General features: G+C 38.5%; 1 protein-coding gene across 1 annotated transcript in view; it reads left to right on the top strand.

Annotated features, from left to right (window-relative positions):
- Window positions 1-10,328: 10,328 nt before the first annotated feature.
- CIT (citron rho-interacting serine/threonine kinase) overlaps window positions 10,329-26,734 on the top strand; it is a 73,761-nt gene continuing 57,355 nt past the window's right edge. Inside the window, exons 1-9 of the mRNA XM_059827950.1 lie at window positions 10,329-10,383; window positions 10,584-10,709; window positions 11,472-11,613; window positions 12,916-13,091; window positions 16,053-16,154; window positions 16,360-16,502; window positions 17,451-17,544; window positions 18,905-19,108; window positions 20,338-20,491. Of these exons, the coding sequence (XP_059683933.1) occupies window positions 10,614-10,709; window positions 11,472-11,613; window positions 12,916-13,091; window positions 16,053-16,154; window positions 16,360-16,502; window positions 17,451-17,544; window positions 18,905-19,108; window positions 20,338-20,491 (1,111 nt within the window). The 5' untranslated portion in view covers window positions 10,329-10,383; window positions 10,584-10,613. The remainder of the gene's footprint in view (window positions 10,384-10,583; window positions 10,710-11,471; window positions 11,614-12,915; window positions 13,092-16,052; window positions 16,155-16,359; window positions 16,503-17,450; window positions 17,545-18,904; window positions 19,109-20,337; window positions 20,492-26,734) is intronic.

Genomic DNA, 26,734 nt, shown 5'->3' with positions numbered 1-26,734 from the left:
AAGAGCAGGCTACTGTGATTTTTATTGCATCTCCACATGCGTCACCCTTGGTTGCTTCCCTTTTTCTCCTGATGACTTACTAGCCCAATAAGGTGTAGCATAACTAACCTGAAGTGCTATAGCCATCAGAAATTGGAAAATCATCCAGCAGTACAGTCAGGAGTTAGCCTAAGAGCCTACTCCCAGCTGATGGGGGGAAAAGGCTTGTGGGTGAAGGAGGTTATTTATGGGAATCATTTGCTCAGCTGCTATAGAATTAGTCTTACAGTTAGAAAGAGAATCTGTAATAAAGGAATCTACATCTTTGGAAAAGTGCCTCACTGAGCTTCAAATAATGCTTTGTTTAAAAAGCTGGAGTTTTCTTTGTATTTATAGAAGATTAAACCAGGGGTTCCCCTGTGCTAGCATATGCTCTGGAAACGATCTTCCAGCCTTTTGTGTCTAGTATTTTAGCATGTTTCTATTTAACTTTGTCTGGCTTTCTGCTACTATTAATTACATCTATTAGTCGTTAGTCTGTTAAAGTCTTCCTATATCTCAGTTCTTTGGAGAATGAGAGTCATTTGAAATAGTTGGAGAATGCTGGCTAGGCAAGTGATTGTGTTTATAAAACAGAAACATTATGTTCCTCTTTATTTACAATTATTGTAAATGGAAAATGCATCTATTGTTTGTGTTTCTCTGAAATTACATATCACTCTTTGAGACACCTGAAGACCCATTATCACCTCCATAATTTTTGTGTTGCCTTGTCTATGAGAGAAAATGTCCTTTATTGGCCTATCTCAGAAATAGTGTCTCATCAATTGGGAACCGATTTAGAATTCTTTTAATTCAGCAGATCATTAGAATATATATGGCAATTCCAGGGAAAACTGAACCATGTGGAAACAATAAAGACTGGCAGTTATGTCTTATCAACAGTAATAGTCCAGCATCTAGAGAAAAAATGATTATGTATTTTCCTTCTGAAGCCTACCAACATTTAACAAAACTGTTTTTTGTATTTTTAGTCCATTACAAAAATACCAATAGTTGGATTTCTTCTTTTTGGGGGGGGTGGGGGGGTGGAGGGAGAGGGTGAAAAGACAAACAGCTGCAAGGACTTGCAGCAGATTCTGATTCTTTATTTTGTTTGACCTGATTTAACAAGCATCCTCTGTTGAAATATCATAGTCTATGTTGGGAATTATGTCAGGAAGCACAATATGTGCAGTGTGGGTGAGTGAGCTTGCATAAACTGTCAATGAAGATCAATTATAGGAATTATTGAATTACACATTAGATAAGAAGCAGATGACTTCTTTTTGCATGCAAGTGCAGTGTTAACTATTTTTGTCTAAATTAAAATATAGTCATACAGGCAGTGAAAATCTGTCACTGAGCGTCACAAGCTGCCCAGGATTATTGATTATTTTTTTCTTTACGATTGAAGTCCTGCAGTCTCGTGGTTTTGGCATGAAGCACTGCGCAGATGAAGTGAGAAAGCATCAATCTACTAACAACATACAATTTATATGCAGCTTGGGCAGAAATGGGGCCTTACAAAAGACTTGATAGGGATGAAAAGAAAAATGTTATTTAGCAGTTGCCATTTTCTGATGTGTTGGTACTCCCGATTCATGCTGTGGGAGTTGTGTGTCCTCCTGCTCATACCACAGCTGGGCAGTTGACAACAGGGTGGTGAGACAGGCTTGTTCCTGCACCTTCACCATTTATAAATGCCTTGTATCAGCCTGTTTATTGGATATTTTTGCATGTCTAGATGGCATTTTTGCCCCAAGAGGCTACATATAAGGTGGGAAGACTGGCTCTAGAATAGTCATCCTTTAGCAGACTCCACACAGCTGTTGAACACCACTGCCAGCATTGCCTGTCTGTACCTCTGTCTCAGTTTGGTGCTGAAGAATCCCAGCTTGGCAAAACAGAAAAACAGTAGGATTTAAAGTGCTCTTTTCAAGAGAGAAATAGCTGTTCTCATTCACAGGAACTAGATGATATATATCACCTTTTGATGCTGGGGTACTGAAACGTATCAGTATGAAACCCAGGAGAATATAGAGAGGACAGAAGTGCAACAAACTATGCAGCCTATGTGCAAATACTCTTTTATTCCAGCATCCTGTATTCTAAAATCTAAAATCTTTATTTCCTAATATCTGTTCATGGTAGACTGAATTGATGCAGAACCCAGCCTCCTCCACTGCTTTTACTGCTGTCTTCTGGAGAATTTTAAGTGGTAGCTGGTGTTCTGCTTTAGAACAGTTGCTAGCAAGTAACAATTACTTAGCATAGATTTTTTTTGTTTGTTTTTTGTCATTTTGAAGTTGGCTATTAGGCTTTTTCTGATAATTGTTTGGTATGAAAAGCTGACTATTTTCTGCTTCATGTTTAAAAGGTTTAAGAATTGTAATATTTAATATGCCCCAAAAAGTTTGCACCTCTCTCTTTGTTTCCAAGAAGTATTTGCTATTACCTGTTTTCATCCACCGGCACAATTCATAAATGCTGCATCTGATCCATTTCAAAATTTCAGTGAATCAATGCACAAGACTCATTGCTCTGAGGAAAACTGGTTAGCTGAGTGATGGGAAAAGCAGAGAGTAGAAAATATTCTACCTTAGTACTTACATAATTCGTTCAATTATAGAGGAATTTGAAACAGTAGCATAAACTCACCTTTTATTAAAAAGTGATTTTTAAAACTGTAAGTCCATCTGCAGTACTTTAAAAACAAAGGAAAAAAGAAAAGTAGCCTTAACCCTTTTTTTTTTTTCAGGAAATGTTTATTCCACAGAAACTCAAGACTTGTATTTTAGCATCCAGCCTTTGGCTAAAAATGGCTAAATGCAATTCCATGGCAGACCGTGAACACTGCATCATTGCAACAACCTCCCACCACGGTTTTTTTTTTTTTCCTGTTTGAGGAAGAATATACTGATTTTGTAGCCTTTTCCTTCCAGGTAGCAAAGGAAATTTAAAAGCATAAGAGAACAATGTGAGCCAGGCCAATAGCACATCAGGAATGGTGAACAGCACTCCAAAAAGAGTGATTTGACCATGCAGAGACCTCCAGAGCAGCCAGAAATTGTCATTCAATCCCTATATGAACATTGTTACTTCACTGTTTGTCAGTGTTATCTCTTAATCACTTATTCATCACAATTCTTAACATGGAAAAGCTGTTTGAAAATCAGAATCCCACAATAGTCACTGTAAAGTATTTCTTGTCCTTCAAGCAAACAGTATAGAACTAATTCTAGAAGAATTAAATAAAGTAACATGTAGGCTGTCATTGCTGAGTTCCTCAAGACAGGAATGAACACACCCACTCAGAGCAAGAACATCTTAAATCTGTAAAGTACCAAAATCGTGATTCCAAATTAAAAAATAGACAGGCAATCATACCTAAATTTCTTTTAGTCTTACCTGGAAGAGTCCTTCTACATTAAAGCCGTCATTGCCTTATCTGATGTTTTTATTTATACCCTGAACAAAGTGCTACTATAGTTCTTTTCTACCCTATTCATTCTTGCCACCACGCCTATAAGGCTGCAGTGCACAGATTACTGTTTACTGGAATTTTTGGAATAAATCTTCAAAAGAAAAAAGACAGAATTTCTTTCAAGTTCAGTTATATGAAGAAGCCAAGTCTACCTCTGTATCTTAGTTCACCAGAGTTAGTAAAAAGTTTTTTTTTTAAAAAGAGAGCTTACATAATTTTAACAGACATCTTTTGTTTAATCTATTTTAACACTTAATTCTGATGCTTCAGTCTGACAGTATTTGTTTTACTAAACTGTAGGTAAGAGCGAATGGTTTTATTTTGCTTTTAGATAACAAATCTTGGAGCTCTGTAGTACGTTGTAGCTACATCTGTCAGGCAACAGTGGGCTGCACAAAAGCACCTTATACTTCCCAGTGAATTCTACAGCAGAGACGACTGGAGCAATTGCCTCAGTGTGTGGATTTGATATGAGCAGGCTCTTCCCAACTGAATTGTCGTTTACAACTGGCATTGAACTGACCTATTTTAAAAAACCCAAACTAACAAACATCCCTGTTTCAAAAAGGGGGTTGTTTTCCACTCCAGTGGAAAACTGATTTAGCAATGCTTCCCTCCCCAGGTGGCAGCCTGCCATTTTGTTACACAGTGTAGTTTCAATATCAATCTAACCTTAATTTGTTCCAGAAAACTCCAAACAATAACTAGACCTGTTCTCCCCAAAATCACAATGGTATAGCGACATATGAGTATCTTTCAATGCCATCTAGCTAACTCCTAAATTAATTCGTATTCTTACACCTTTCTGGAAGTCAGCCAAAGAGATTTATGGGCGTGCATGGCTCTGCTACTCATCAATATTGGATAGGGAGATGTCTGTCTGGCACATATCTGTTTCTGGCTGATCTCAGGGACAGAGATCTGCTAAGAGACTACTACTTATATTAAGACAGAATGAATCTTTTTGAGCTCTTTGCCTTGATGACAGTCAGATTTCCAGTTTCCGAATATAGTGCATGGACTAGACTGAGTCAGAAATTCTTTCACCACAAATCGGCATACACAATGTTCTGCAGCCCACAGGAGGGTGGGGAAGGCCAGGTTTCTAAATGGAATTCCAACACACAGCAATGAAGCGCCGATGACCATCCCACAAGCAAGCAAATTATTGTTCGTTAATTTTAAGGCAAGGAAAAAGTCCTCCTGTGAACATCTAGAATTCATTCGTCCTAGAATCAACCTAAGATTAAATTCTAAAAATAAGTTTTAATTGTGGTCTCAAAAGAATTTGGTATCTTCACTATAAAGGTATCTCAGTTCATAACTTCTTCTGGAATCCAGGTAAAATATAATTTGATATGGCCATCTTTTACATGATTTCCATATCTAAATTCCAGAGTAATTGAGTATATTGTTATAAGCAATTTCCAGATGATAAACTGCACCTGTCCCATTCTAGGTTTTATCTTTTTTATCTTCTAAAACAGAGTTCAACATTGCCTTCCTTTCCACATCAGTGACAACATGCAAGTAGTTCTTTAGCTACATTTAAAACAAAACGTTTATTATAGTTGCTCAGATACTTTGTCAGTTTTGCTTTAATTAAGCCCCTGTCACTTGTTGCTCTGCAACATATAATTCCCATTAAGTCATGACAAATTTAGTTTTCAGCTGTTCCAGGAGATGTTAATGTGAACACATCAATATTCATGTGTCTTGACAGATCGTGAGGTTTAATAAATTGCTTTCTATAAAACAATTTTTGTGGAATCAGGGGTGTTCCTGTGATAGCACAAAGGAAGCCTGAAGCTGAGATATGTAAAAGATCATTTGCTTTTCACTGCACCTAAAAATTAATAAATTATTTCTCCAGTAAGTAATGAGGTATTTGTTTTAGGATAAATATAAAAAAAATTAATGTGGAAGACAATTAGGATTAAAAAAGTGCTTCACTTTCAGGTGGTTAAACGCTCAGTTTGCATATAAAAAGGATTGCTATTGGCCCAATTCAGTTACCATTTCATTTTGGTCACACCAGAAATTTAGCATGATTATGTTGTGTCTTAAAGAGAAATTCAGCATAGGGCTGTAATGTCAGGGGAGTTTGGTAAGAAAACACAGGTAGTCACTGAACAGTGTGTGCTGGAATGAGGAATCCTCAGAACTGGGATTAGATCTGAAGAGCATCACATGTATGTTTGCATTTTTGTAGATCAATAAAAAGATAGATGATGGCTATGTATCTAATAGGAAAGCTACCATTTGTATATAAAGCACTATTTTAATGGATTTTACTCCTGTAAATATAAATAAAATAGAAACAATGTATAAAAAAACCCAGTGAACATTAGCACTTATATAATACTATTATTAGCATATTGCTAATATAAACAAAAAAGGCCTTTAATATTTCAATCAAAATAACCTTGAAGAATATTATCAGATGTAGCTCTGTACCTAACTTCTAGTGAAAGTCTATGGAAGAAACACCTAACAGCTACTTAGGTCTTTTAAAGTTTCATTTCCATTCGGTTTATCCTAGGAGAATGATTGCAGAGTGGTCTTTTTCCAAAAATTCTAAGGAGGAAATTAAAAATACTGCAGGAAAGGCAATATAATTGTTTTCCTGGTGATTATTTTTCTTTGCCTTCATATTTTCTCTGAAAAGGAATTTACTTACCTCTTCCATAACACTTATTCCTGAAGATGTATTGTGCAAATATTTATATCCCCTGTAGTGTGCGTGACCATTGCATCTAAGTTGGGTATTTTGTGACAGTTTGGGGAAACAAAGTGGAAAAAAATGTGCTTAGGATCTAAGGATTATTTAGGTCCCCTTAAACAATGGTGAGAGCTACTATTAGCAAGGGTTTATGACAGCCAAGTTTAACCCTTTATTTTGATGCAGAAAGTGATAACCCAGCTATAATCACAGTTAGGGCTAGGAAAAAAAAAAAAGGAAGATCTTGGTTTATTAGAGGATCTTTTAAATACTGGCAAATTAGAGAAAGGAATAGTGCTGACAAGGGATGATTCATTTTTTGTTTTCATACGCATATAGATTGGCTATGGTAAAGGCCAGCCATAGCATTCAACAAAAGAATCACTGAAGAACACGATCTATTTCTGGGCTTCACATACTCTGGAAGCCTAGGTTGCAAACTGCTACCAGTCTGCATGAGTGGATTAGCATTAAAATTTGGAAACAACAGAGCTGAAGAGGTTTCCAAGGTAGGACCAAAAAACCAGGAGTTTTTTGGTCATGCTTAGCTCTTAGAATTGTGATAGCACAAACCCTTTCTATTACCTTCTAGCCACATGTAAATCTCAGGAAGTTAGCTTCCTGGGAGCAGTCACGAGTGTCTTGCTGCTCCAAAGATGAAAATACTTGAGTGATGCTGCTGTAAATACAGTTCACAGCCAGGTGGTGTTAGGGGGGATTTGGCATCTCTCTGCCCATTAAAATATGGTGATGATAGTTTGGATGAGAATCTGAGTGCCAGGTTCTTGGCAAGAAGTTGGCATACCTACATGCCTAATCTCTTACTTTTACGTTTACCTAGTGTCTTAGACCTCGAGCAAGCCTGAAGGGTGTTACAGTGACAAGCAACCTTTGGAACACGGTCACCTTGGTGCACTATACAGCAGCATGAGGAAGGAGAATTTTGGCCAAGGAAATAAAGGGAAACCCCTACTCTTATAATAAAAAAATGCTAAACAGATGGTAACCAATTCAATGCATAGTGTGATGTCAAAACATGTTGAGCACCATATTGGGACCTGTTTAGGGAAAATCATAGAGCTATTTATTCTGTTATGCTTTTGAATGACCTATTAATTTAATAGTAAGGAATAAGCCCTTGTTTTGTACTATTGCAGGTCTGCTGACGATCCTTCAAGTTAAGTGAGGTTTTCCACAGCAGTAGCTGCCAAGATCAAGATCTAATATATCATTTGACCATTATAAAGACAAAGAAGTAGTGTACTATGATTGCTCTTGATAAAAACATGAAAAGTATTAAGGAATCATCACTTTCACTCCAGAGACTTCAGATCATCAGTTTAAAGAAAAACTAAATACGTATTCTTCTGAAAAGGTATTTATTTTTTACCTGAGACATCAGAAATGGATACTGAGGTTTTATCACTGAAACTGCACAGCTTTTCTCTCTCTCCTCTACTCCCTCCATCTGCCACTTCGGGTTCTTTTTTTAATGTTCGGTAACAGTTCTGGTGCAGCTGTGTTTTTATGCTACTGTATCATTTTGCTAGTAGACATTTTTGTTTATGTGAGTCTTTTACATAGCAACAAAGAAGGAAAAACAGTAAGTGATCTTCTACCACATGGCTGCTTCTAGCAAAATATGTGCTGAAGGACCTTCTTGAAGGAACTGATCTAACTTGAGCCCTCACCTAAATTTTGAGGAAAACTGAATCTGTCCCAAAGAATGCTTTTAACAGCCAGCTTCCTTGCTTGCAAGCACTCAACAATACACAAACAAGGAAATCTTATTTGGGAAACTTAAGTTTTTATAAGTTAAAGTTAAGTGTTTATACATGAAAATCGTAGCAACTGAACTCATACTCTAGTTGAACCTGCTTGGCAGTCGAGAGGCCAGTTAGATAACTGAGGCAGACTTGTTAGCTAAGTAGGGCCATGCAATGCACCTGGCTGGTCAAACCAATTTGGGGTATTGTGTGGGAGACCCAGAAGTAGTGTTCGTGTTGCAGAAGGGAAAGGGTAGCCTAATGCGGATGAGATGAAACCTTTAATGACCCATCTCCTCATCCAGTTCGTAGAACAGCTATTCTACACCATCCTGCAGAAAAGATGGAATCAGCCACACCTTGTTATTTGAACACAATATGGAAATGACCTGTCAGAAAGAGAACCCAACTCTTTTGCTTCCCCCACTTTCTCAATCTAATCTAATGTACAGACATGGTAATGTCTCAAGCGGCATTAGAAAACGCGTGGATATTTACCAGTAATTTTGACAGTTAAAAAAAAGGGGGCTAACGGCATTTGTGCAGAAGGTGAAAGGCAGAGGAACCTAAAGTTCTCCTCTTAGTTTGGATGGCAGAGAATGAGACTTGTCCAAAATCTAGGACAGAGTATCCTTAGATGTGATAGGGTTCCAAATATCAAGGCAGGATGTGGTATTTTACTAAAATGCACTAGCATGAAAATTGACCGGCTTATGAAAAGGAAGCTCTTTATCGCATTTCTTTTTAAGAGCTGATCTCTCCTGTGCAATGCAGTTGCGGATGAGACATAGACAATGACAGAGTCCTGAATGGAATCCAAAAAGCAGATTGGCAGTGCAGGTGGTGAACGATAAATTAGATTTTAAGAACTCTTTCAGGTTTAATAACTTGAAATGAACCCAGATATGTTAAGTTTGAGACAAGAAATACACTGAAAATATGTCAGTGTTCCAGGGGTGGACTGCAAGAGGTGGAAGGAAACACAAATCTGTAGAACGATTTGTATAAAGTCATAATCCATCAGTGCATTACTTGATCAGCTAGATGCCAAGCCAGTATTAGCATAATTAAAATGATTGCTGGATAGCAAACCATCTTGTTTTATGTCACTACACAGCAACATGATCATTTTTAAGGAACCCCAACACCTAGATTGCTGTTACCAGCTTAAATCCTGCCAAGACACTGTGTAACAATGAACTGTACTTGGAAACAGCATTCTGTGTTTTGCATATCCGTGATGTTTGCAGATAGCATCAATGCTTCACGCTGATGTTCTCCACTGACATCACTGCACTGATCCACTGTTAAACAAGGTCATGCTGCATTCCACTTAGCATTCTGATGGACAGCACGTAGGCACTGTGGAGGGGAAGCCGAGCTGGAACATTTTCACCAATGCCTCACTTGAAAGTTAATTACGCTATATGTGAATAAAATGGTCACATATCTCAGGAAAAAGAAAAAAAAGGGGACATAACGGTCAAATAAGCATTTTAGAGCAGAAAATTTAAAGCTTCTGAAAACATTTTTATTTCCCCTCTGGCTGTCCTACCTGGCAGTTAGCTGCTGCCAGCTATGACGTCTAGTCTACGGTTGAACCAGCTCCAGTCAGAACTATTAAGAATGAGTCATTTTCGCCTTTTAAGATTTGGCAAAGAACAAAAAACCACGAAGAGGTAAAATACAGGACGTGTACGCTTTACGGGAACAAACCCGTGAGAGCAGAGCAGCATCTCAGCGACAGCACACGGCAGCATCCCACAGCCGCGACCTGGCACAGCTCACGCCCGGCTGCAGGGGCCCTGCCTTGCCCTTCCCTTCACCTCCCCCGCTTCCCCCAACAGCCGAGCAACGACAGCCCCTCGCGGGCTCCGCACCCCACCGGGCCCCGAGTGACCGAGCGGCTGCCAGGCCCGGGGCGGGGCGGGAGAAGCCCCGCGCCTCCGGCCCCTCCTGCGGCCCTGGCGCCCTCAGCGGTAGGCAGGGCGGACAGACCGCCAACTTGACGGTTAAAACCGTTAACCGCTCTCCCGCACCCGCCCCGCTGGGGGGGAGTGACGCACCGCTGACGTCCCCAAGGGCTTCGGCCGCGCCTCTAGGGAGGCCGCGCCTCGTGACGATTGCGCTTCCGCCAGACCGGCCTCGGGATTGGCTGAGGAGGGGGCGCTTGGCGCGCGTCAGCGGAAGTGATGGTCGCCGAGATACGCCCTTCGCTCCGTTCAAACCTGGATGGCGGTAAAACGGGGCGGCAGGTGGGGAGAGCGGCGCGGGGGGTTGTGGGATGGCTGGAGGCCGGGGCAGCGGCTGTGGGAGCGCGGGCTCTTGCGTCGCGGGGAGCGACTCCGCGAACCACAAACGCTGCGGTCTGGGGGCTCTGCACCGTCAGGGTTTGTTTTCCGTCTGCAGCTTTTCCCGCTCCCCGCATTTCCCAGAAAAGACATTAATTGCTGCTACACTCCGGATGCGTTCAAACTTGCTAGTTTTAATAAATTTTGTCTCCAAGGAAATACAAGCGTTGCTTAAATTATGCCCCTCTCATCCCCTTTTTTTATTGTATCTGCTTGAAAGTCTCGGTTCTCTTTTTCAGGTGATCTTTTCTACAAGATAATCTGTAAAGATGTTGAAGTTTAAATGCGGCGCCCGAAATCCGGTAGAGGTAGGACCGATGGAGCCCATCACCAGCCGAATTTCTCGGCTAAATCTGCTTTTTCAGGTAAAGAGCATCAGGCGTGGGATTACCGATCTTGGTTTCGTCTGTGTCTGTATCCAGCATATCAAAACACAGTTTTGCTTGTTCATGTGGACGTTCAAAGTGTGCCTGTGTGGTTCTTTGGAGGAAGGGGTAAAAGAAGGGGATACTTGTTGAAGTTCAAAGCGTGTATCTAGTTTGCACAAAGTTCAGTAGATAGCAGCTGTTTTCACATTTGTGTGTATCTGTTAACGTTTTAGCCTGAGTGGGTTTTCCCACATAAAGATGGAATATTGCATTCTGTGTCCTGTAATCCTCAGTTTTTTCATGGGTGATGTAGCTGAGGGTTTGTCATGAGATGGATTTACCTAACCAGCTGCTATTTGATCATCTGAGGTTCAGCAGCTTTTCCTTCTAAAGCTAATATTGATACTAATTGCTTAAACTATTTGCACCATGAAAAAACCCACATGGTACAATGTCAAGACAAAAGCAGTCATATCAGAGTAATCAGTAGGATGTAGATAGTTTCAAGAAAGCTGTGATTTGAACTTTAGCAATCTTTAAAGGATTGCTTTGTCTAAAAGTAAAATACCTGTAATGGCTATTACAGAGAGGCATAGTGAGTTGATACATTTACCTCACGCTTCTGCATCATTTGTCTGATTTCTGAAGTAGTGATTTTTAAATAGATAATATATAATCTGCTCTATACATATGTTATTGATTTGAGGATTTTCATTGTTGTCTGAGACTCCATCTGCTGTTGCTTCTTTTTTTTTCCAGGGGAAGCCACTCTTTGTGACTCAACAGCAGATGTCTCCTCTCTCCCGGGAAGGCATCCTCGATTCTTTACTCGTTCTTTTTGAAGAATGCAGAAACCCTGCTTTAATGAAAATCAAACATGTTGGCAACTTTGTCAAGAAGTGTAAGTTTGTTTAGACTAGTTTCAGGTGTCATTTTAAAAGACAGTTCTTAAGAATCTGAATGTTTAAACAATCCTTTTGTTGCTTTGATTCATTAATGAGTGTAACCCAGGACTTTGAGCATCAGACTTTTTGTGGACAGACTCAACATTGCAAAGGGGACCGTGGCAATCTCAGTAGGGCTTTGTTCAGGTCCAAAAAGGTCAAATGCAAGTGGCTTTTGAAGTGCTGTTACTCGAATGTGCATCCTTCTTAGTCTGTACTATATTTAGAGTTGAGGAGGCACTTTCTTTAAAAGTGCCTGAGTACTGCATGCAGCAAAGCTCCAAGTCTGCACAACAGAAGGATGTCAGAAGTTGAGAGCAGGACAGTGACTATATATAGATACAGATATATAGATATATATAAAAATATAAAATTCTAGAAAGGAATTTGGTAATCCTTGGCTCTTTCAGCTTGAAGTAATCTTCTGGATTCCATGTGTTATCTGAATTTTGCATGTGTAACTTGTAAATAATAATTCTGTGCTTCAGAACTATTATTTCTTATGGAGTAAATTTTTTACTGATAACTGTGCTCAGATTCTTTTTGGTGAAAAGAGAAAAAAAAAAGGTTCATCAACTTTTCTCTTAAGATACACTAAAAAGCCATTTGGTTAAAAGTAACTTGTCATGGCCTCTATAACAAATCCATCCAACAGTTTCTAGATGTTATTAGCAAAAAGTAATTTTCTGTTAGTCTGAAGAATTTTTTGAACAATCTACAGAGAGCAATTGATTATCACAGTGCATGCTGGTTGAAACTAGTCAATGGAAAACTTGAACTGAATATCTGAAATAAATGGCTACGGTAATATGTTAGACAATAGACTAGTGCCTCCCACAGGCAGAGGAGAAAACCCTGCCACATGACTTGTAGAACTCAGCTGGGTAAAGCCCTCATATTTAGAGAATGTACTTTGTATTGGTAAAGGACAATTGGAAAGAAAATAGAAACAAAAAGAGGCTATCAGCCTATGATGTTATGAATGGGACAGAGTTCTGGTTGCTATGGGAACTGTCTTGACATTTCCTGATTCTTTTGTATGTACCATATTTCAGTCATAACTATGCATTAATACAGTCTTTTTCTAGTTCTTATGCATGCTGTTTTTTTAAGAAACATATTCTGGAATGATTTAACAGTTCTTGAGAGTCTGGAACAAAATGTTTGGGGTTTTTTTTGTTTTATTCCCCATTTATGATGTTGTATTCGTTATGAGATGCCAGTTGGCTAATGTAAAAATAAGTGTGTTATTTTTATAGATGCAGAGACTATAGCTGAATTAAGGGAACTGCAACCCAGTGTGAAGGATTTTGAAGTAAAGAGTGTGGTTGGCTGTGGTCACTTTGCCGATGTAAAAGTAGTAAGAGAGAAAGTTACTGGTGATGTATATGCTATGAAGGTGATGAGCAAGGAGTCCTTATTGGCGCAGGAGCATGTATGTATATTTTTCTGTTATGACAGTAGAATGATAAATTACAATTTATTTTGTCACTACTATTAGAATTAAGTTAAAAATATATCTTGAGAAGGATCATCCATTTTCATTGAAGTAATATATTTGTGTGTAGTTTTGCTGTGTTTAAAAGCCATTGTCATAGACCATGAATCTATTGGGTGAGGTGCCATCCAAAACAAAGAATGTCCTTTGTCTCAAAGAGCTTACCATCTAATTGCAAGACAACTAAAAACAGATGAAGAAAATACTGGATCAGTATTGATCAGCTTGATGATGGCTTGAATTTTCAGGCAATCTATTCATTAAGGTTTTTTTTTTATTTTAAAGAGCGACATAGAACATCAAGAGTGGGTGTGAAGGCAAACTGTGGTGACTGGATTTTTATGGAGAACCTCTCACTAGCTTGAGAAATGTGTTACTTGAAAACTTAAAAAGGGATAATGGAGGTTGTTATCATAGCTTGGTGAGAAACAGAAGTTAATCTTTTACTGACATGAGATGACAAGTAGGACAGAGATACTCCATGAAAGACCTTGTGAATTTATATAGAAATATCATAGAATCATTTAGGTTGGAAAAGGCCTTTAAGATCATTCAAGTCCAACTGTTAACCTAACCCTGCCAAGTCCACCACTAAACCATGACTCTAAGTGCCTCATCCACACATCTTTTAGAAACCTCCAGGGATGGTGACTCAACCACCTCCCTGGACAGCCTGTTCCAGTGTTTCACCACTCTCTCAGTAAAGAAATTTTTCCTAATATCCAGCCTAAACCTCCCCTGGTGCAACTTGAGGCCATTTCCTCTTGTCCTGTCGCTACTCACTTGGGAGAAGAGACCAACACCCACCTTGCTACACCCTCCTTTCAGGTAGTTGTAGAGAGTGATAAGGTCTCCCCTGAGCCTCCTCTTCTCCAGGCCGAAAAACCCCAGTTCCCTCAGCCGCTCCTCATCAGACTTGTGCTCCAGACCCCTCAGCAGCTTTGTTGCCCTTCTCTGGACACGCTCCAGCACCTCCATGTCCTTCTTGTAGTGAGGGGCCCAAAACTGAACGCAGTATTTGAGGTGCGGCCTCACCAGCGCCGAGTACAGGGGGACGATCACTTCCCTACTCCTGCTGGCCACGCTGTTTCTGATATGGGCCAGGATGCCGTTGGCCACCTTGGCCACCTGGGCACACTGCTGGCTCATATTCAGCCAGATGTCAATCAACACCCCTGGGCTCTTTTCCACCAGGCATCTTTCCAGCCACTTGTCCCCAAGCCTGTATCGTTGCATGGGGTTGTTGTGACCCAAGTGCAGGACCTGGCACTTGGCCTTGTTGAACCTCATACACTTGGCCTTGGCCCATCCATCCAGCCTGTCCAGATCCCTCTGCAGAGCCTTCCTACCCTCAAGCAGATCAACACTCCCGCCCAACTTGGTGTTGTCTGCAAACTTGCTGAGGTTGCACTCGACCCCCTCGTCCAGGTCATTGATAAAGATATTAAACAGAACTGGCCCCAATACGGAGCCCTGGGGAACACCACTTGTGACCGGCCACTATCTGGATTTAACTGCGTTCACCACAACCCTTGGCCATTCAGCCAGTTTTTTACCCAGTGAAGAGTGCATCCATCCAAGCCATGAGCAGCCAGTTTCTCCAGGAGTATGCTGTGGGAAACGGTGTCAAAGGCTTTACTAAAGTCTAGGTAGACTATATCCACAGCCTTTCCCTCATCCACTAAGCAGGTCATTTTGTTGTAGAAGGAGATCAGGTTATAAGGTCAGGCAGGACCTGCCTTTCATAAACCCATGGTGACTGGGCCTGATCGCCTAGTTGTCCCGTATCTGCCGCGTGATGGCACTCAAGATGATCTGCTCCATGACCTTCCCTGGCACCGGGGTCAGGCTAATAGGCCTGTAGTTCCTCGGCTCCTCCTTCCAGCCCTTCTTGAAGATGGGCATCACATTTGCTAACCTCCAGTCCACTGGGACCTCCCTGGTTAGCCAGGACTGCTGGTAGATGATGGAAAGTGGCTTGGTGAGCACTTCTGCCAGCTCCCTCAGTACCCTTGGGTGGATCCCACACGGTCCCATAGACTTGTGGGTGTGTAAGTGGTGTAGCAGGTTGCTAACCATTTCCCCTTGGACTGTGGGCACTTCATTCTGCTCCCCGTCCTTATCTTCCAGCTCAGGGGGCTGATGTACATCAATTGTTTCTAATATTTGGTGCAGTTAGGTTGCTCCTGAGATCCCTTAGCATTGTGTGTGGCTATCAGAAGTGAAGATAAACTAAAATTACTCTTGCTATGGCATAGATTGACAAGAAAGCAAGGTATGATACTACCCTCAATATGACACTTGCTCAATCTTGTTTAGTGTGGGTCAGTGAAAGTAGGGAATGTTGATCTAAATGAACTCGCGGTATCTCTGTAATAAAATTAATTTCTTGTTGTCTGGCTGCACATCTGAATAATTAAGTAGTTGCTAGAGGATGATTTCAAGAAAGCCTTTTATTTTAATACCTTACAATGAATTTATTACTGAACTAGCTGCGAGATGCTACCCCATAATTGCTCTAGATTTTTTTTTTTCTTGTCTGATTCTTTTGAGATTAGTTTTATTTCATTAGGCCAGTGCAGATGAGGTCAACCAAGATTGCACTCCAGACTGGTAGATGCTTCACCAGTTTGAAAGGGGACCTGGCCTTTGCTGCAGGGACTATTCAGTTGAAAGCAAGCTAGACAACAGAAGGTGGGAGGGGAACAGAAAACATGAAGGAGTAAAATTACTTTTTTAAAGGTGCACATCACAAGGAAATAGCACCTAATATTTTCCGTGTAATTTTTTTGTGATATGTGCCTTTGGCACAGACTCAAATCTTTCTAAAACTAGGGATTCTAATGTATTCTAACTCATTTTCATCATGATATAACTGAACACTTCCTTTTTTTGCAGGTGTCATTTTTTGAGGAAGAACGCAGTATATTATCTCAGAGCACCAGTCCATGGATTCCACAGTTACAATATGCATTTCAAGACAGGAAAAATCTCTACTTGGTAATGCCTAGTTTTTGTTTCTTTTCTCCTCTGTTGAACACTATTGCCATCGTTATGCATGCAGTGGTTGAAATGTGCTCATCTTCTGTAAATTTTGCTGCGTTACATGCAACTGTTTGATATGTGTCCAATGTAATATGGAGGAGTTGAATGGAATGTCTTTTGTATATATGGACTATATCTGTTCTTTTAAAATTTCATATAGGTTATGGAGTATCAGCCTGGAGGGGACTTACTGTCACTCTTAAACCGATATGAGGACCAGCTAGATGAGAGTATGGTGCAGTTTTATCTTGCAGAGTTGGTTTTAGCCATTCACAGTGTCCATCAGATGGGTTATGTACACCGGTAGGTAAAGATTACTTTGCATTGCACATAATATTTGATCAGTATCATTCCAGAAAAAGTGTTCTGGAATGATGCATTCTTGTTTTTTTTAATAGTCCATCCTCTTTTAGGACAGTATTTTACATGCTGTATCAGAAGAGAAAATTAGAAAATTAATCAGACTCCAACTGTAATTGTGGCTAAAGGCATTAACTTTGATGTAAAGTTCAAACTAATATCAAGAAAGGATTGTTACATATATTTTCTGGAGGCTTAGTAAAAAGAAGCCTTAATGTTTCACTACAAAAAATTAAAATCTTTTCCAGAGATTGTTGCTTTTAGCTTTTAGCACCGAGTAGTACGGGAAATTATTGTAATTGTTAAAACTTATTGTGTGCTGATTGGTGAACAGGGCAGTATAGGATGTTGGGGTAGTTAAATATCACAGAGTTTTCTAAAGATCATATCAAGGCTTGAAGGCTGTGACTGTATGCATTTTCAAATAATGTTGGTGTTTAATAAATTTATTCCATTCTGAGGCTTTGGAAATGTTATGAAGTATTTTATGTTCCAAGCAGCTGTAGTGGCTGCACTTAGAGCATAGGCTGGGGCTTTCTAATGTAAGGTAGCTGCCTGGACTTGAAAGATGTACAGAATAAGTTGTGAGGAAATTTGCGAAAAAAGCTACATAATACTTCACTGTAACTCAGTTACAATGTAGTCAAGGTCTGTAAACACTTTCTCTTTCCATCTTCTGTCAATAAATATTAACTTTCCCTGAAATAAGGGGAACTTTACTACTTTCATATTTGCTTGGAAGCAGAACAACAGTTGGAAATAAGACTCCTACTTGTTCAGGTTTTATGCAACTGAGCACATGAATGTAGCTGAAAAGGGATATCCTGTTACCTAGATGTGACAGTGGGGAGCGGTATGGAAAGGTACTGATTGCTTTCTCCTTGCTTATAGAGATATCAAACCAGAGAATGTTCTTATTGACCGAACAGGACACGTTAAACTGGTGGACTTTGGGTCAGCTGCCAAAATGACAGCAAACAAAATGGTAATGATATGGATTTAAAATGGCTTGTTTGGATAGTCCAGTCAAAAAGGGAAAACTAACTTTATATCTGTTCCTTGATTACACCTTGTTCTTCTGCCTTTCTTGTCCAATATGGAATCTATTCACAGTGGTATTTTCCCATTTATCAATGGCTTTTAAACATGAGCTCGAGTATCTTTTGCAGCTCTCCGTAGATACATATTTGCTTATTAAATTTTTAATACATGAGTAAGGTAAAGGCAAGTCTACTTTCTCATGGTGCTCCACTGCAATACAAAATCATACTTCTAGAGATTCTTACAGCTGTTCAGTGCTGTATTTAAAGAAGGACATAGATTTATAATTGTTCATAATTTGACTGAAAACTGTGTCTGTTGTAACTAAGGTGGCATAGTTTTGAAGACTGGGGAGCTCTTGATTGAAATGAGTCACATTCCAATGTTCTGGGCTTTACTCACCAGAAAGCACTGTATTCAAAGTTGTGAATCGGCTGAGGTTTTTTATAAGTTACTTGTAAATTTAGGTAACTGCATACAATTTCAAGTGATAATTTGAAATGAAAATACATCTAAGCGAGAATATGAATTTCTATACCAGATTCCTGTCTTGTTTTATGATTTTTATTTTTTCATAGCATTTTCTTAGTATTGTAACTCTTAATATTCTGTTTTTCCTGTTCTTCCCTTTTCAGTGCTTCTCTGCATTGCATTTTTCTTTTAAATTTTTTTCTTCACATTATCTTTTCAGTCATCTTCAGGTTTTCGTGTTTGTCTGCCTGCTGTTTTGTTTCATTCTTTATGCCATTCAGTGCAAAAATGATTGCAGTTTTGGCTCCTGAATTACCTTTTCTAAGCACTCCAGAAATTCAAATATTAGTACTTTGCTGATCATGAACACAAGCTAAAAAGGTAGGGATGACACAGAAAGGAATGAGGGCAGGGAATATTTATGTCTAAATTTGACTGGTTTTGGAATTTCAGCTATGATGTCTCTGTTAATACTAGTTGAAGCAGTAGTGCTAGAGTATGTATGCTGCTTAAAACATCAGTGTCAAGTAATCCTGTGCTTTTTAGAATGCCACTTTTCTACTTCAGCTGTTTGTAGTTTCTAGTAACAGTTAGATAATTTGACTCCTTTTTTTAAAACCAAATAGCTAGCTTTCTGTTTGTTTATCAGCAGTTTCCTTAACCTTGAACTTCTTTGCTTAACAGCCTTGCATAAAATTACTTATTTAAAGTTCACTTGGAGGGCTGAAAATTATGTGTCTCATTAAATAAAAATAAAAAACCCGCCCATCTATTACCAAGATCATGATGAACAGAAAGTACTGTAATTTCACTTGGTATATCTTTGCTTCTAGGTGAATGCCAAACTACCTGTTGGCACACCTGACTACATGGCACCAGAAATGCTAACAGGGTTGAATGGGGATGGTAAAGCTTCTTATGGTCCAGAATGTGACTGGTGGTCCCTAGGAGTCATTGCGTATGAAATGATTTATGGAAGATCTCCGTTTGCTGAAGGGACTTCAGCAAAAACTTTCAATAACATCATGAACTTCCAGGTAGAGAGAACTCCTTCCATGTTCTTCGGTAAAAAGGCTGTGACTAAAGATCATGTTTTTACAGTTGAAAAAAGAAGCTTATGTCTGTCTCTTACTTTGTCATGTTCATAAAATATTTAGAATATATGCTTTATGTTGTTTTTATATGTCTCCATATTGTAGATATCAAGTTATTTTTTGTAACAGGTGTTTAAAAATAACCATCTGCAGTGCATTAATTAAAAGAGATTTAGCTGTCCATCTTAGGCAACTATAACTGCAGCATCTCCAAAATAATCTAGAAAAGGGATTGAAAGGATGACTTGTGGACTGATAAAGTTCCTGAATCTTACTAAGTGTTTCTGGATAGTAAAGACAAGGGCTAGCTATGAAAAGCTGCAGAAAGGCTTGAGGATATTGAGTGTCTGCATGATTAAAACATCGTGTGAAATTTAGTGTAAATAAATTTAAACCAATGTATATGAAGGGAAAATTATCCCAACTTTACCCAGCAGTGGGCTCAAGAACAGTATCTTGATGTTATAATCTATACAAATGTTAGTTTAGTTCTTAGTAACAGTCCAAAAAGCAGCACATAGAACGGTAGGAGTTAGTAGGAAAGAGAAATGGAAAAAAAAAAAAATCGTGTATCTGGGAGGAAGTGAACAAAGAATGGTTGCCTATTATCTCTTCTAATATGGGAATTAGGGGCATCAAATGAAAGGAGCTCGCAGTAACTACATTACAAACAAAAAAGGATACTTCATCTAGCACATTCTCGTGTTGAGGAGCTCTTTGCTGTAAGTTTGCAGCTACTGAATGTTATATGGGTTCAAGGAGTGACTAGAAAAATTCATAGAAGGAGAATCCATTGAGATTGGGCAAATACAAAGACCATCATCCCTGGTTCAGAAAATCCTAAACCACAAATCTTTGGAAGTTTGGGAGAATTTTCTGGGGAAGTGTCTTGTTTTACTCTTCCATTTGAGTACATCATTGGCCATTGTTCAGCATAAGATGGTGATCTGGGTCTACCATTTGTCTGACTCGGTATGGTTGTTCCTATGTTCTTATCTTTACTGCAGTAAATGCATATAAAAACCTATTCGGGGAAAAATGCATAATATTATTATTTGTATGCTATAAATATTTATCCTTTTTGCCTGACATATCTCAGAATAATGAAAATTAATCTTACTGTTCTGGGACTGTTTTCCTACTGAGCAGAAATCCTTTTCTTTCTAATGCAGAGATTTCTGAAGTTCCCAGAGGATGTGAAAGTTAGTAGTGAATTTCTTGATCTGATCCAGAGCCTGCTTTGTGGGCAGAAGGAAAGGCTGGGTTATGAGGGACTCTGCTGCCATCCATTTTTTTCTAAAATTGACTGGAATAATATCCGTAACTGTAAGTAGAATAATACTGCTTTTATAAACAATTTCTATTTCTTTGGGTAACATGAACATTTGTACAATGTGAGAATTTAATTGTGTTTGATCTAAATAATAATTCATAATGAAACAGGATTGTGTCCTGGAGCAGGTGTTTTTAACAAAACAATTCATTTTGAGTTTTGGATAGGATATGTTAACACCTCTCAGGTGAAAATTGTAAGGTAAGATGAAGTTTAATACAATTCTATATGAATTTCTGATGCAATTGCCATATTACTGCAGGCACTTTCCTCAGGTTAAAATGCATCAGTATGTTCTTTCATGCCTTTTCCACCTCAATTTGCTTAATTTTGGCTTAATCTTATTATTTTTTGTTGTATCTTCAGATTTTTCTTTGTCATTGCTTTCATTGCTTGTGATTCAGCTTCATTTAAGGTTGTTGGGGGTTTTTGTTGGTTGGTTGGTTGTTTTTTGTGGTGTTTTTTTTTTTTTTCTTTTTTAGCTCCTGTAGGTGATAAAATGTCAGTGGTCATAGGGGCATTGGAGTTTTTCCTCAAAGTTAATATGGCTAATATGATTAATTTTTTTTCAAAAATCTGTTCATTCCACTAGGAATGGAATAAAGTTGGTGAAGCAGATAATTTTCTGTGCAGAAAATTGTTTATAGTACTATGGAAGCAATAGACTTCAGTATTTGGAAGTACTGAGGCACCAGCTCCATGGCAAAAGCAAATATTTCACAGATCATCAGTGATCTATGTATGAGTGCCTGACTTGTGTTGAATAGTATTTTAAATTATTTGGACTGTAAGATTATCTGGGCAAGGAACATGTCTGCCTTATATTCTTTATCAAATATGCTGTAAGAGCAATGATTGTGCTTCATTTTCCATGATAAATTGCTAATCCAGTACTGCTACTTTTGATGACTATCTCAGCACTTCAGCTGTCAGCTCCACAGAATGTTTACTCACTTTTCTGTTGATTCATTAATTTTGAACTTGTGGAGCTGCTGTTCTATTTAATTCCATTGTTTTTGCCCTTTGAGAGCCAGTGAGCCTTGAGTCTTTTTCATCGTTTTAGCATACATTTCCCAGACTTCAGCTCACTCTGCCTTTTTTTCCCCAGACCCCTGCCTAAGCCACCAGTTTCCATTTCTGAAATTTTTGTATTGCATTTATATCATATTATCTCAGATCTGGAAAAAAAATGGCATGTGAGCATATGTTCTGGTGTTTCCTTGGCAATCATCTGTCCAGTATTCACACAACTGCACAAGTTAATAGAGTGTTTTGCCATTTCATATGACAATGGTGATACTGGTGGACAAGCTAGTAGGCAGCCCTGATGTCATTATAATGTTGAAATAATAATTTGGGATTTTAAAAGTCTGCAGCTGGCCAGTGGATTGCATCATTCCCTGTAATATCCGGACCTACATACTGTGAAGATTCGTGCAGTTTTGACCCCTGACATTGTTGTTATGTCTCATACTTCATAAAACCCCACTGTAACTAGCACAAAACACAGCAGTCTTCTTGCTTTTAGTAGCAGATTCAATGTATCACCTATTGCTTTGCTCTCTGCAGTGGTTTTCCATTTGCTGTTTTTTTCAGGGCAGTGTCGCTGTTGTTCTATTCAAAACCCTTGTTGGGTTTGACCTGGGCTATCTAAAAGCTAAAAGTTTCTTTCTTATCTTGACCTCCACTGATAGTGGTGTTTAACTGGAGCAAGGGCAGCCTGAGAAAATTAGAAAACTAGTGAGGTGCAGGATTTAGGTTAAAGAATCTCATTCCCTCAAGCTAATCTGGTCAAAGATTTTGGGGGTATGGAATGTTGGACTGGATGATCTTAGTGGTCTTTTCCAACCTAAATGATTCTATGATTGTTGAATAAATTCTATGTCAGCACAGTCAGACTTTCCTCTAGGCTGTAAAAACAATGATGTTATTTCTATTTCAGACTGAGAAAGGTAGGGAAAAAATTGGTACCCTTGCCTTGCAGGTATTTAAATTATCATGCTGGGAGCTCCAGGATAACCATTCTTAATGCACTGATTTTGGTTGAGAATGTGTCATTAAGGGGTTTTTCAGTGTTACATTTTGTTGTTATGGTAACATATGAAACACTTGACGTTTCAGTAAACCCCTTCCCAAAAGATAGTTGCCTCTAAAATATTCCCAGCTTCCTTGGGTTCAAGTAGCATGTGTCTGTAGAAGCAGCTCTTCAGTTACAGAAACAGAATCCGACCATTAAACCTAAGGTCATGTTTAACCGAATCTGTCTCAACAGGTACTTTTCCCGTTCCTTGGAGTATTGTACTGAAACATATTTATAGATTTTGCTCTCTGTATTTGTTGATTTCTGCTGTTTAATGATTTCTAAAGGTTCTAAAAAAACCCTAAACCTCAGACACTCCACGCCCCCCACCCCCACTCCCCCACCCCCACCCCCCCTGAAAAGAAAACAAAACAAAACTTTTGAAAGATTGTGTTGATTTACTTGACAGAATTTTCTGAAAATGTTTTGGAATTTATTTACCTAGAATAAACATATTTCTATCTGTGTTTCAGCTAAATGATCAGGATTTTAACTGGAAAGCTGATAACAGTACTTTAGTACTTGATAAGTATCTAAAATCAGAGGTAGAGAATGGGGGATGGACATACTTGAGTTATTGGCAACAAGGTTGCATTCTATATAACTTGGGGATTCTGTTAATCACCTTTTGTTATTTGAAATCCATAAATTACATCAGCTGTTTAATTTGGAACCAAAAATCTGCCTGCTGAAGGCTAGCTGAGAGATGGTCAGAAGACTTTTATCGTCATCTCAGCGATATATATGTATAGCATAAAGAATCTTTCATTTTAAGAATCGTTTTGTAACTGCAGTCCAAGAGGTATTGAAAATGGAGTGGCATATTTGGACTTGCACGAGGAAACTGTATATGAGAAGAAAAGAATTAATGTCTTGTGCAAACAGAAGAACTTGAAAAAGTGTTGAAGACTGATTTTTAGGCTGTCTGCTGCTATTAAACAGGCAGGAACCCAAATCTCATTGTTCATAAGTCCAAGACTTTTTCTTATCCTTATGAACCCAAAGTTCTCATTCAGTATGTTAACAGTTAAACATTGTGATGTTTCATTTAAATGCTTGCCTTCAGAAAAATGTGTTGACTTGTTTCTCTAAGTGAAGATCATTTTTATTAACAGAAATGTATGTGTTGGATCATTGTCTTGACAGAACAAAAAAGGTGTTAAGATAATATTGCATAGATTGGTTAGAACTAGTATAATGCCTTTTTTTAAAGTGGTCTTAGAGAAAACACACTTAAATTACATCACATGGACTCCCTATTTTCTATTTTTCTTCCGTAACACTTTACTCAAATAGGCCTCTTAAATCCTGAGGAAGAGTAATGCCTAACCTACTTAAAAAGGCTGTGTGGATGCTTTTCCTCAGAAAGCATATATAGATCACCTTGTAGATCAAGAAAAGACACATTTTTATTCTTAAGAAACGTTCTGTATTTTCTTTAAATTTCTTATTGCAGTTAAGTCTTCCACTGTACCAGGGGAAATGAAGTATCTCTTTTCTGAATTTCCATGAAAATATTTCGAAAGGATGGAAAGACCAAATTAAGGCAATGTTCCTTGAACTACTAGTCATAAATACACACACTAGTGCAGAGTTTAAAAAAAAAAAAAAAGCTTCTTTCCGTAAGAGACGTTTTATCTAATCTTAACGATAAACTGGTTAAAGTACTGCAGTGTATGTGTGGTGGTTTTGGTTTTTTCTTCTTTTTTTTTTTTTTTAAACTTAGCAACCTACAACACCCCCTTTTCCTCTGAAAGTCATTCTTTGGAACAGATGGAAGAGGGTTACATCCTTCCACAAGTGGGGAGGTATCTAGGCAAGCAATTGGCTTTTTTAAAACATGCAGTTCTCTACAAGATACTTTAAATGGTAAACAGAACATGTACGTTCACTTGTAACGTATCGGAGGCAAAAAGAGGTCTTTATACCCAACCAGTTTGTATGATTACAAGCATTGGGTTTACTGTCTTTTTGAGTAATAGTTTTGCCTCCCTTTTGGGTGAGCCTGAAAAAAGTGCAAATTTTTCACCTTGTCAGATGCGATGGCATGGCTTTAACATTTAGTTCTCAGAGGCTTATCTTGACCTCTACTAAAGGATTCTTCCCTTTAAAGAAGCAACTGATAAGCACATGAATGTATTTGCATTCACCAAACTTCATCTTATTCTGAAAATACTGTAGTCTTGTGATAATCCTCTGATTTTAAGCAAGAAATACTAATTTAACTAGAGATTATGTCACCATGTGACCCACATTTGAGAACAAAATGGCTCGTCTGTTTTATTTTTACAAGACTACTCTGTTTATTCTGTAGATATTTTGGGCATCAAAGGACTCCTTAGTCTTAGGAATAAAAGACTATGAAGAAGCTACCAAATAATTAACAAAATCAGACAGAGTGGATCTAGCTTTTTTTTTTTCTTGCAGATATTCCCTCTTACTCCTAAGTGAGTTTTTCTCCAGTGTCCTGAAACTTCTGAAGTTCTGTTTCTCATTTTCAGTCACTGTTGACAGTTCAGAACTACTTAAACATCTAGAGGTGGTTTTGTTGAATGACTGTTCTTTCTAAGTTTTCTTTTTAGTTGCTATTTCTTGATACAAATATTCTAACAAGGTTATACTGCAAAGTTGCAGAGTTTTTGGACTGTTAGTCATGGATTTTTAGTGAATGTAGAGGGCAAATGATTATTTCATTATTTTTTAATCTAGTGTTCACAATTTCTCTTCTTCGTTCACATCTTTTATTAAACATTAGAGGAACCTGCAGTGTAGAACACTGTGCTCTTTAAACTAGTTTCCTACCAGCCCCAAAGGTTTGCTCTGTCTTGCATTCAGTTTTATCTTTTTGCATCCATTGTTCCCCTATTGACTGCTTTTCATCTTTTTATGTGCATGCTGATCTTAGGCATATTTAAACTATATTTTCTTTTATGCATGTGGTTTGACTGGGAATTCTTATTGTTGGTAAAAGGAAATACTTTCTTTTTAATTGCAAGGGCTTGAAGATGACTCAAGATCTTCTTAGCTAATTTCTGGTGAGAAGTAAGGCACTTAGATCTCTCTTTCAAAGATGAAGTTATGTGTCAGACTCTGAGGAGTATATAACAGGGTTGTTATACCATTATAAAAAGGCAGCTATATTGTTTTTTGCTACCTCTTTAAGAAAGATTCTAGACTTCCCCAGACAAAGTGAGTAGTTTGCTGTTTTCTCTATTACTTTACCTCATAGACAGTATCTTTCTTCAAAGACAACGTTAAAAACGCCACAGCAACCCCTTCCTGTAAGAGGATGTGCAAAGTTCTCTCAGCATAAGTCCTAAACTAGAATATATTAATTCCTGAACTTGTTGTCCTCTGCTATGAATTAACTGTAACTTTAGGCTTATATTTGCATTAAAGATGACATACTTGCAAACTGTTTTCTGTTGCTTCTTTGTTTTTAATCATTAAGCGCATGTGAAAGAGTAGCTGGACATTATCCTGACATTAAGTGAACTTTAAGAAAAATACAATCTGTATTCCAAAATTATGTTTACAGTATATAAATGTCAGCATTATACTGGATCTAAATTTATATTATAACCAGTAAAATAGCAGAAATTAATAAAGTCATTATATTGACAGAAAATTTAAATGTTCTGGAGCCAGTAAGTAAAACTGCTTACTATAGAACCTATTTAATTTGTGAATTTTCCCCATTTATCTCATTCTAATGTACTTCGAACTACTGTACGTGAGCAGCATCCTATCTGCTTCATGGAATTTCTTCTCAGTCCTCTGCTTGGGAGCAGTGTCAGAATGGCTCCTTGGGGAGCTGCTAACAAAGCCTGCATGTGTAGTTGTGGTTTGGCAGCTTATACAGACAGATATTTTTTTTTTTTTTTGGCTATTAATGCTGGTCTGGTGGGTAGTTTAAGCATACGTTTGTCTAGAGAATTAAGAGTTAAAAAGCGGGCTGTGAAAGGCTTTGGCAACCTAGAGGGAGCTAGCAAGCTCCAGCCGTGACTCATTCTGCCTGTGTCAGTCAGATAAGCATCAGCATCTGTCACGAATGCGGGCAGGTAGGGTTAAACTCCGAGCATGCTGAGAGTGAGGAGCAGGGAGCCTGCACTGCAGGGGTTGTAATGTTTGTTCCCGGTTCTTCAATTCTCATCAG

The sequence above is a fragment of the Gavia stellata genome, chromosome 21 (genome assembly GCF_030936135.1).
Source record: "Gavia stellata isolate bGavSte3 chromosome 21, bGavSte3.hap2, whole genome shotgun sequence".
Taxonomy (NCBI): domain Eukaryota; kingdom Metazoa; phylum Chordata; class Aves; order Gaviiformes; family Gaviidae; genus Gavia; species Gavia stellata.
The sequence above is the reverse complement of the archived record's forward strand: the minus strand, read 5'-3'. Positions and strand labels throughout refer to the sequence as shown.